Raw genomic sequence first — 12,126 nt, 5'->3', positions numbered from 1 at the left:
AGAATAATAATAAGTCTCTTTTAACAACTGGACATCTAGGCATTTCTACAATTAGCCAGATAACTAGCAATATTAATATCCAAAAGCGAGAAATTGAGATTTAAAAATTTCAAATGTTCAAGTAATTTGAAGGATATCAAATTTAAATTTCATTAACTTGTATAGATGGCTTAAAAGAGTACTTTCAGACAAGATAAATGATCCTAATGATTTTACTCTGTTTCCCTTCATTTTTTAGAGGACTCGTCAGCTTTGGGGACAATTGATAAATCATTGCCAATAATAGAGATGGCTCGTCCATCAAACATATAAGGCCGAATTTCAATCCATGCATCAGAGTTCAAGCTCCGTCCTCTTATTTAATTGAACATAGAGAAATGTTGGTCCATGTCATATGCATTATGGTTCACTGTTTTTTAGTCTTTTTAGAAACGTAAATGAAATAACAAAAGAACTTAACCAAACACACACTTAAATGCCAAAGGGTGTATCCTTGGCACTTATTATTTCTCTAAACTCAGCTATCCTCGTCAGCAATTTCTTGTGATTTTCGAGGAGACTTGACAATTGAGAATCAATGGCTTCAATCTCAGTTTGTGCAATCTCCAACTGTCTTCTTACCACTGCAAGCCTCTGTTTGGCTTCTAGTCTTTGCTTTCGAACTTGCTCTAAGGCAATGTCACATGTCTCAAGCTCGGCCTCCATGACTTGAATCTCCTCTTCAGCCGCCAAGACATCAGACAAGTCAACATTAAGAACTCTAGCCCGCACTGAATCAACCCAGTCCTTGTGAAACCCAAGCAAGGTTGCATCACATGAGTTAGCCTCGAAGGTTGACTTCTCTGAACTTGTGATGGTACAAGGAGTCTTGGTATTTAGCACAACCAAAATATCAACCAAAACTCGGTAGGACCAAGCATCATACGGTGTGAGCGATGTTCATGAGGTAACAATAGTTGAGGGTATTGTTCAAGTGCTTGTGCAAGTAAAGCTGTTTCACTATGTTTCAGCTCCACGAGTTGGAAAATCTCACAAACCCCCAATTTAGGAGAAGTGCCAGCATTAGCAACTTGTGATTCTGTTATAGCCTAGAAAGTTAGTGGATGGTTGAGAGAAAAAAGAACATAAAATCACTGCATAGAAAAAGACACTTACGTTGATCGACAGAAGGAATAACTTCAGGAGGGTTTGTCTTTTCAAGCTTCTCTGATTCAGATTCCACTTGAACAATTGAACCTCTCACTTCTTTAATAGTCTGCTGAGAACAAAAAGAAAATGCACATAGTTGTCATTATTTGGTTCTGTCTTTTACAAATAAATTGATGTTTACAACTATGTTAGAGCTCAAAAGATGTACATGTGTTTTGATGAATTCTGACTCAATTGGAGTTGCCGTTGGTGATGTCTCCGTAGCAGCAATTGTTGTATCAATTCCTGTTGCTGTTTCTTTAGCACTCTAACAGACATCAACATTTGGGCGTTTGCAAGTTGTCAATAATTAATTGTTAAGAGTCATTGTGAAGCTTATTTAAGTTTGAGAGTGATTATCTCCCATAATGATGAATAATGAAAAATTAAATCATACAGACTACTTTAATTTCTATAATTAGATCAGGGTCATGAACTTACTTGTGCAAAATATTTTCTAAAAGGAGTACGGATTGCTTATATTAAAGCCATACAAGATATGTATGAGGGGTTAAAAACTAGTATAAGAACGCCTAGTGATCAAACAAAGGATTTTCCTATAAAGATTGGACTACATCAGGGATCATCTCTGAGTCCTTATTTGTTCAACTTGATTTTAAATGTTTTGACGGAACATATTCAAGAGGAAATCCCGAAATGTATGCTCTTCGCGGATGATATAGTTCTTATAGCAGAGACAAGAGAAGAGGTTAATTGCAAACTTGAGTTATGGAGGAGGACATTGGAGTCAAAAGGTTTTCGTCTAAGTAGAAGTAAGACGGAATATTTATATTATAAATTTGGTAAAGAACTGTTCGAAAATAATTTAGAAGTAAAATTGGGAGATCAAATTATACCTCAAGTGGAAAAATTTAGATATTTGGGGGCCATTATTCAAAATGATGGTGAAATCAGTGGAGATATTTCACATAAAATTCAAGCTGGGTGGTTTAATTGGAGAAAAGCTAAAGGAGTTATTTGTGACCGTAAGGTGCCTAATAAACTTAAAGGAAAGTTTTATCGCACTGCTATCAGACCGGCAATGTTATATAGTAGTGAATGCTGGGATCTAACGGGACAACAAGAGCATAAAGTTGGAGTAGTAGAGATGAGAATGTTACGATGGATGTGCGGACATACACGTAAAGATAAAATTCGAAATGAGCACATACGCGAAAAAGTGAGCGTGGCACCTATTGAGAAAAAATGGTAGAAAATCGGTTGAGATGGTTTGGGCATGTACAAAGAAGATCAAGGGAGGCACCAGTGAGAAGAGTGGAACATATAACTTTGAGTTCGATTAAGAGAGGTAGAGGAAGGCCTAAGAGAACACTCTTGGAAGTTGTTGAACGTGATCTCTTAATTAATAATATTCCTAAAAGCTTGATAAATGATAGAGCACAATGGCGTCTCGCAATCCATGTAGCCGACCCCACCTAGTGGGATAAAGGCTTGTTGTTGTTGTTGTTGTTGTTACCAATTGGTCCTGTAGATTGCTTCCTTGAATCTGAGTTAGTTGATTGAACTGCTATCATGGCATCAGCTTCTACATAATTCTCTTCACGGCATTGTTCTACTGTATATTTGGTGGTTTGAGTAATCTAAAAGTAAGAAGAAATAAGTTGCAATTTTACTGCCATTAGCATTTGCAACTTTAAGAAAGACACTAAAGAATGTATACTGTTCTGTTTTTCCATGTTCAAGAATCAAGAATCTAAAGGCTTGTTGTTTAGTCATCAAATGTGCGTTAACCATATTTAAAAAACAAATACAAGTAAGTCCTAATTTTTATAATCTTTAAAGAAATTTCATTTTAACCAACTCAGACTTTGTTTAATCTGCAGCAGTTAAAAGATTAAGCTGCCCGTCCAATTCTGATTTCACTTTTTCCTTCTATAAGCGTCAATTGATGTGTCAAATTTGACATAGTCCTTGGTTGTTCATCCTCTTCCTATCATACCAAGTAAAAATGTATAGAAAATAGTTATTTAAATCAATTTAAAACATCATCACAACATGCTTTTGCAAGTTTATGAGATTCCATTTTGATCATTAAATTTGTCAAGATATAACATGTGGCACTATTGTAACTCCCTTCCACAGAAGGCTTTTAGTTGCAACTTATTCTAATCTAGCTAGCTGTATGCCCACGTGTTTAGTTACTGTAACTAATACAACTAAGTGATGTATGCTTCTGATTATAAATAGATACATTCGCACTCTCATTAATGATCGCTGTTGCATTCATTCAATATCTTTTATCCACCTCCTCAATTTCTTTATAAATCTGAGAGATATCAAGGGATATGATTGAATGGTTCACTAGGGTAACTTCATTAATTCATAGATCTTGGTCTTCCTTATCCAATATTTAATTATAGTTCTAAGAAACTTACAATTGCAGGTAGACTTGATGGAGATCCTTCTGCTTGTGAACTAATTGAGAAGGCATCTATTTTATCTTTAATAGGTGTGGTCTCTTCTGGAATACTTTCAATTCTTCTCTGTACAAACACAAAAGGGATATGTAAGTATTTGGTCACTTAATTAAAAGTACCCTTTTCTGAGAAGAGAGAGTATACAATAGTTGTCATTTCTTCCAATTCATGCAAGTGCTTGTGGTTTAGCCATTGGATGTTTGCTATAAAAAAAGTTAGTTTTATCTTTTACAACCACTTTCATGTTAATAAGAGAGATAGAGTTTAGAGATATAATTTTGATAACCTCTAAATTTGATGAAGTTGTAGCCACTGATAACCCTGAAGTAAGGACCACTCCAACAGCTTCTTTCCCTGTTTCTGAGCTCTAAATAACATAAACATGACAAAAATTTGTTCAATCAAACAAGTTCATGAATTCATGGAAAAGCATTATAATTCCCATAATTATAATAAGCACAAGTAAAAACTATGAAGCTACATCAGATTCTATATTAATAAGAATAATGCATTTACTTGTGCAGTCATGGATGATCCTATAAATTTCTTCACTGACTCTAGATCAGTGGATTGAATTGCCATCATAGCTTCCTCTGTTTCAACATTATCTTCGAAGTCTTGTTCATGTGCTTCTTTCATATTAGCAACCTAAAACGCATGAAGAAAGTTTCTCTATTCACTGATTGTGCTCTTCCAATGACATTCTAAAGCTCTAGCTACATTTGGAATATAAATAACAAAAATATAGATGTAATTAATGGTTTTAATATGAAAACTACAAACTTACAAAGGCATATAGACTTGATGGAGATACTTCTGCTTGTGAACTAATTGAGGAAGCATTTATTTTATCTTTCATAGTTATAGTATCTGCTAGAATACTTCCAATTTTACATACACATAAAAAAGAGTTGGCCTTTTTTATCCTCAAATTTGAAGTTTGACCTATTTTTAAGCTCCTTTTTTGCCAGTTTCTTTCTCTGTTTCTTCATAATTCCAAGTCATACTGAAAGACATAGCTAATTAGTTCACTGGGATAACTTCATTATATTAAGTCGTTTATATTTTCTTCGTTCACTACTATAGTCCTTTTCTAGCTACATTGAAGCCTATAAATGACAAAAATAAAGTTCAAATGGAATATATATATTGTCTAGAATATTTATTGTTAGTGAAAGAAAGGATGCAGAAAAAGAAAATACAATATTGTCTAGAATATATTGACTCTGAAGGCATAGCTATTCCTACAACTTCTTTTACTTTTTCTAAGCTCTGAATAAATCATTAATGATAGCATTTGCTTAATAAAGCAACTTCATCAATTGATTTAACTAAATTTTGTTTAGTCCTTGGTTGTTAATGGATCAACATATTATATACCAAATATAAATATGTATAGAAGAGTTAGTCTATCATACCTTACAGTTTGAACGAATCCATTTAAAAAATAAACTTGCAAGTTTTTCATGTGATGGAATATATATATATATATAGGTAAGAAATTCCATTTTGATCACCTGAAAAGAAGATGAAGTTGTTGCCAATAACTTTGAAGCAGGAGCAGGATCAATTACTCTGCTAATATCCTTCTTTGTTTCTTCATCAGGAACTGAGGTAGCAACCATTCTAGTTTTCTTAATTGAAGTGTCTTGTCGAAAGCTTTCAGCCACATTCTATGGAAGTACCAAAAGATATGTAAGAATCAAGTTGTTTAATTAGAATTCTTATATCAAAATTTTTTAAAGAGTTCTAGTATACAACAATCATCTTTTCTCTTATTGTTTTTCTTCTTGATTCCAACAGCATCAAATCCTAAAAGAAGCAATGAGTAGAGAACAAGGTACATGTTTAGCTGAAGATGACAACTCTTCTTGGAGAGGAGTGATTAATTCTGAAGATGACTTTCTTGCTGCTAACTCAGCTATCATAATTGCTACCACTACATCCTCTGGGGTAGGACCTTCTTGAACTCTTTCTTTTATTACGTGATCCATACTCTAAATAACATATAATAGTAACAAGATATCTAATTTCGTATTGATTAAACTTAACAAAAAAATAGTCTTCTATTCTATAACTTACATAATCATCAAATGGTATACTGGTTTTATGAGAAGCTTTAATGGTGGACTTTATTTCTGCAAGATCCTTATGTTGGAGCTGCATAGTTGAATTGCTTATTTCACGTTCATCGTCAAACTCCTTAGGAATATTAAATAATTAACAGAAAAATCATTTTGACTGTTGAAATTACTTAAATAATCTATAAACTTACATGTACAGATGTCCTTCTCAATTGTGATTCAGCCGCTAAAGTTTCTGTTGCATGTTTCTCCAAAGAAAGAGTAGGATCTTTAGCTTGAACTTCCATTAATGTTTCTTCCTTAATCTACAATATCAAAAAAAGGTACATTTTATCCATGAATTAATTTTGCTAGATTTTTTATGTGCAAATAAGTCTAGAACATTCAACCCAACAACATATCTTACATATTATAAGTATTATTCTTTCTTTTTTTCAAATCTTCAATAATTAACTTTAGATCTCATAATGAGTTGATGTAAGTTATTATATCCTAGCTTCATCAAATATAGCTGTTTGTTAATTAAACATTTCAGTTAAAACCTTTCTTAGTACATATTAATGATATAAAAAATAGTCTAAGTCACGTGGCATATTCCTTTGTTCTGTTTGGAACCTTCAACAGAATGCCCCTGTTCTTTTCCACAACTACTAAAATTAGCTTCCTTTTCTTGCTTCAAATAATATATATGAACCATTGAATTTAATCTCTATCTGCAAGTATGTATGTAAATTAAAAGAAATGAAAGCTTTTTCAATAATTTTTTTTTTTTTGATTTATTCCAAAGAAATTTTACAACCATCAGAAGAAACAAACAAATTAGATGTGAATATGTTTTTGAAAGAGTTTGATTCATTACTCTCTCCATCCTTATATATAAGGTGTTTTCAAAAAGCTTGTTTTGTCTCTACATATAAGGGATGTCATAATATTTTTAAGTAATTTGTAAAATTTTGACCTAATTATTATCTTGAAGAGAGGAAGAGACATTAACTATATGCTTTACCACCACTGTGATATTAATTGTAATATTATCAGAGGCAAAACTGAAAAATTGTTATGGTTTTGTGTTTTCAATTAAATAATAAACTTTTATTAATATGCAAGATAAATTGGTTAAAAATATCTTATATACAGGGATGGAAGGAGTAGCAAAAGAGAAGACAAAAAATTTTTAGTTTATTAAAATTGGAATTTAAGCTCACTAATTCCAGCATATTTAGATCTAAATGATCAAATGATCAAAAGTAAAAATTTTCTTTATTCATATAATTATCAGTCTAGTATACCTTTGCTAAATTTGATGATGAACCACTTGTTTCTCCCATATATGGCACAACCTGAGCATTTTCAGAATTCACATAGAGTTGCTCCTCTGTTTTTGCTTGATTTTTCGATTCCAAATTTGAATGTCCTTCTTGCAGCTGAGCTGTAATTTCTGCAACAGATTTTTCGATATTATATTAATTTTAATAGAATATTAATAGTCTTAAACTAACAATTATGAGAAGTGACTTTTTTCAAATTTACACCTTGATATTTGGGACAATCAACTACTTCAAGATATGGCGCAGTTTGGAAACTGATCCCACTACAAATAGCAGCGAGCATTGGCAAACTCTTGAGTCTTATTATCCAAAGATCTGGGAACACATCCTTCAGCACCATGTTCTCTGTATCATTCTGTTTGCGCATAAATACTTGCTCCAACTTTGAGGCTTCTTCTATTTCCAATTTCCACAGCTTTGGAAACATGGAAGGTGTTGACAAGGAGAAAAGGTATTTCAATCTATTACAACGCTTGATCACAATTCGTTCTAACTTTCGGAAGCAAGGTTGATGCAAATGATTCTCAGCACTCTCTTCAATAATGTCAACTAATTCATCACGGCCTTCTATCGTTACAGAGGACAATTGTGGGAGGCTTTTCAATATTGAGACAGAGAAGATGGCCCTTAGCTTCTTACACTCTTCGATTATTAGTTCGGAAAGATTGTGGAGGCTCAAAATATATTTGGGACCCTTCCATATATGCCTCAACTCGCTTAGATTTTTCAAAATCATTCTTTCTAAGCTTAATGTCACTGGACCTTCAATTTCTGCTTCCAAATTAAGAACATCTTCTATGTTGGAGTTGCTCACTTTAAGATATGTCAACTTCTGCATATCCTTTATAATTTTCATCACGTCCTATTAAAAATACATCAATTCGAAATTTCAGTGTGAATTAAAATTATCGCATTCATAAATTGTGCAAATTTTCAATATATACTATTATTCATGAATGTCTCAATAGGGATTATTAAAAGAGAGAGTTTATCTATTGACACCGAACGTTTACAGAGATATTTTGACATGGATTATGCTTAATTATATCTACCTAATGTTATATAATGTCTATGTACTTTAGAAGTTGATCCGTGTTTACTTGCTCTTATTGATAAACATATGGTGCATCTTTATTTTAAAGTATTTAGTGGAAATTTTTAGATTCAATTTAAGGTTATTAATTACTTTCTCAATAAACGACATCTACTTTTAAGAATTTGACTAAAGGCATATATGTGTATACACGAATTTTAAATGAAAACTAAATTATTAATATCTATGCATGAAAATTTGGTAGTTTCATGTCTTGACGTGACAACTCAAATTAATGTGTTACCTCTGGAGCTTTCACATTCAATCGTATTCCTTGTAAGTAAGCCATCAAATTGAGAAAAGATCTTCCATTGAACTCTTGACCATCCAAATTAATACTCTGTAGAGAAGGCAATCCCAGATGACATTTCTTTGCCCAAATATTGTTGATCATCTTTGGTACATCTTTAAGTATCATTTCTTCCAAAGCAGGGAGAAAAATATGATGCTCATCACTTTCATTCTCATTTGATAAATGATCTTCATCATAACATTTCCCAAAAATGTATTTCAACTCAGTAGCTTTCCAGATTTCCAAATATTTTAATTTTTGAAGACCACCAAAAAGAGAGAAAGGAAATATAAACTCCAGCTTGTTGCACTCAGATTTTTAGATGCTCCAGTTTTGGGAAAGTGGAACTATAGTTCATTTGATGATGACCATTAAAATCTTCTTCAACCACATTAACTAATTCCTCACATCGCCCTATAACCAACACGGACAACTGTGGTAGGCTTCTGCATGCAGAGACAGAGAACAGAGCTTTCAACTTTTTGCAACTATATATTCTTATGTCTTTGAGAAAACATTGGAAGCCCGCTGTTGGGACTGGCCTGTCAACTTTAACAATCTCTTGTATTTCATATTTCTTTACTCCTTCACTGGTCACATCTTTCATATGCTTCTTCATGTCCTACAAGTTTTCAAAGAGGCAATTCAATTCCAATATTATCATATTTTAAATATAAATCGCAATCGCATAAATATGCATAATATGTTTACTGATATCCAAGTATTATAAACATTATAAAAATTATCCAATAATAATAATATCCAAAAATTAACTTCCAATATCTAGTGCAAGGATTTTGACCAGACATATGCTGCTTTTTTTTTTTTTTTTGGGTGTCTGGCGAAGTATATATAGTCTTTTATTGCACGGATTGACATGAGTTAATAATTATAGAGAAAACACTCACACATATATTTTCATTGTCCAGTAATGGTAAAATTTAAATCTATTTAACTATAAAAGTGATTATTTTGACACAAATTTATACACGTGCATATATAGAAAAATCTTGTGAACTAGTTCTATATATTTTGAGCCAAAAATTTAGAATGCGGTTCTTTGTCTCTGTCTTGTGATTGAGAACGCACTCATTCACAAAACACAAACGCACACCTTCTAGTCTTGCGCAACATTCTTTTTTAAATTTGACAAAAAGAATGCATTAAAGAAAGCCAAATTTTTATGAATGAAAATTAAAAACATTTGTGTATGAAAATTTAGAATTTCATGTTTTGAAAAGACAAATTTTTAGAATTTCATGTTTCGAAAAGACAAATTTTTATGCATGAGAAGCAATCCTTTGTAACAAAAAGAAAAGTTTTAAAAAAAAGGATCAAATAAACATGGCAAATGCACATAAAGTGTTACCTCTGGAGCTTTCACATTCAATTGTATTCCTTGTAAATAAGCCATACAATCAAGAAAAGATCTTCCGTTGAACTCTAGACCGTCCAAAAGAATGCTTCGTAGAGATGGCAATGGCAGATATTTCTTTGCACAAATATTTATCATCTTTGGTACATCTTCAAGTGTCAGTTCTTCCAAAGCAGAGAGATCAATATGATGCTTATCATTTTCATTCTCATTTGATAAATGATCTTCATCATAACATTTTCCAAAAATGTATTTCAACTCAGTAGCTTCCCAGATTTGCAAATATTTTAATTTTTGAAGACCACCATAAAGAGAGAAAGGAAATATAAACTCCAGCTTGTTGCACATCCAGATTTGTAGATGCTCCAGTTTTGGGAAAATGGAACTATAGTTCATTTGACGATGACCATTAAAATCTTGTTCAACAACATTAACTAATTCCTCACAGCACCGTATAACCAACCTGGACAACTGTGATAGGCTTCTGCATGTGGAGACAGAGAACAGAGATTTTCAACTTCTTGTTTATCCTTACTGTTATTTCTTTTAGATTGCGGAAGTTGAGAAAATATTGGGTGCCCACACTTGGGATGAGTGGTCTGTCAACATTCACAATCTCTTGTACTTTAGATTCCTTTGCAGCTTCACTTGTGACATCTTCCATATGCTCCTTAATTTCCTACAAGTAAGTTTTCCGATTGATAGAAATGTAAATTTAACATTTTACTTTAGTGAAACTCAATAACAATGCAAATTAAGTATCATCATATTTTAACCCAAAAAAAAGGATTAATGTGCAAAATACAGTCATTTACAAATATCAAATATTATTAACATCAACAAAATTATCTAATGATATAACAATATCCAACTAACTTTCCAATATTTAGTCAGATGAATTTTTATCTCGAAAAGCATTCTTAATTTATGAATGAAAAATTGTATGATACTGCATATGTTGACATTAATTAATAAATAGAGAACCCAATAGAAACATACACACACACACCCCAATAGTCAAATAATTTTAAATTTAAATATAAAAATGATTTTTTTGACATAAATTAGTCTAATGACTTGTATATACAAAGAAATTCTTTTTGAACAAAATCTATATATTTAATGTTGTTATATTTTGGGAGTGTCAGATATAACACATGACAGCAGCAACCACTTTCTACTTTTGTGAAGTATTTTAAATTTAAAAAATATATATAAATATAAAGTAGATCACTTTAACATAAATTTTGAAAAAGTTTAATAGTTTGTTAACGACCATTTAAAAAAAAAGATAAATATACACAATACATTTATAAATATCCAAATAATATTAATATTATTAAAATTATCTAATGATATGACAATATTCAAAAACTAACTTTTCAATATCTGATGTAGAGATTTTGACTCACATATAATGTTTTGTCATGAATGGTATATTCTTACATATATTATCTATCAAAAAAATTTCATGATGATATTGCATGTGTTGGCATGAGTTAATAATTATAGAGAACCCATGTGTATGTATTATATCATAGTCAAATAATTATAAAAATTTAAATCATTTTAAATTAGAAAATAATTATTTTGACAAAAATTTATGCACGTGCAAATTAACTTTTCAATATCTAGTGTAAGGAGTTTGACCTAACAAATGATTTTTTGCCTAGAACAGTATAAGACACTCAGCTGGTTGAAATGTTTCAGTCTTTTTGCTTGCACAGAATTCCTATACAACCAATCACTTAGTACAAGCATGATCGTAAAATACATGAAATACAAAATGAATGTGTCAATAATAATGTATTATACATTTTCATTTAGAAGATTGGGGGCATTTATGATGTAATTTACAAGGCGTTAAATTAATGAGATACCCCTTGGACTTAAACATTTGCACCCATGCTAGTAGTCAAATAACAAAAAAGATGTAAAACGCCAAAATATAATCAAGCAGTAATTAACTAAAATCCTTATCCAAGTTAATGATTTTCCCATTATTACTTTTTAAATTTGAATTTTTTTAAACTATCCAAATAAAGAATTTTAAATATTTAACTTTTAAATGTGAAATTTGTAATGTGAAATTTTAAATCTAAAATTTAAATTCAAATCCACCAATCCCAACACTAGCTATTTGTAGCATACTACTTCAGTCACTAGCAAGTAGCAAACCCAGAGGTTAAAAAAAAATAAAAAAATCCTAGATAGATGTCCAATTTCAACTAAAAAATAACGGCAGCTAAGTATGAGTAAACTTTTTGTTTTCCTTTACTCCTTCACTTGTCACACCTTCCGTACTCTTCCCTAATTTCCTTTTAAAGT

At 31.5% G+C, this 12,126-nt stretch overlaps 2 protein-coding genes across 10 annotated transcripts in view; both read right to left on the bottom strand.

Moving 5' to 3' along the window:
- Window positions 1–319: 319 nt before the first annotated feature.
- On the bottom strand, window positions 320–8,732 carry LOC129318889 (uncharacterized). Its single transcript, XM_054963885.1, has 13 exons — window positions 8,376–8,732; window positions 7,243–7,900; window positions 7,000–7,148; window positions 5,902–6,015; window positions 5,709–5,828; window positions 5,471–5,623; window positions 5,144–5,299; window positions 4,143–4,274; window positions 3,913–3,993; window positions 3,585–3,692; window positions 1,358–1,456; window positions 1,156–1,258; window positions 320–1,078 (listed from the first exon to the last, which is right to left on the bottom strand). The coding sequence occupies exons 1-13, from the start codon at window positions 8,547–8,549 to the stop codon at window positions 876–878; spliced, it is 2,250 nt and encodes a 749-aa protein (XP_054819860.1). The 5' UTR covers window positions 8,550–8,732; the 3' UTR covers window positions 320–875.
- LOC129318888 (uncharacterized) overlaps window positions 8,732–12,126 on the bottom strand; it is a 26,638-nt gene continuing 23,243 nt past the window's right edge. For 8 of the 9 annotated variants that reach the window (XM_054963876.1, XM_054963884.1, XM_054963878.1 and 5 more), the window contains 2 exons: window positions 10,262–10,477; window positions 8,732–9,045 (listed from right to left, as the gene is read on the bottom strand). In XM_054963876.1, the coding sequence (XP_054819851.1) occupies window positions 8,734–9,045; window positions 10,262–10,477 (528 nt within the window). In that variant the 3' untranslated portion in view covers window positions 8,732–8,733. Of the gene's footprint in view, window positions 9,046–9,792; window positions 10,478–12,126 lie in introns of all 9 variants that reach the window. The other variant, XR_008595347.1, reaches the window with a different exon arrangement.

The sequence above is a fragment of the Prosopis cineraria genome, unplaced genomic scaffold, assembly GCF_029017545.1.
Source record: "Prosopis cineraria cultivar Desert tree isolate PC_DT_omini unplaced genomic scaffold, ASM2901754v1 PC8, whole genome shotgun sequence".
Classification (NCBI taxonomy): Eukaryota; Viridiplantae; Streptophyta; class Magnoliopsida; order Fabales; family Fabaceae; genus Prosopis; species Prosopis cineraria.
This window is presented reverse-complemented; position numbering and strand designations above follow the sequence as displayed.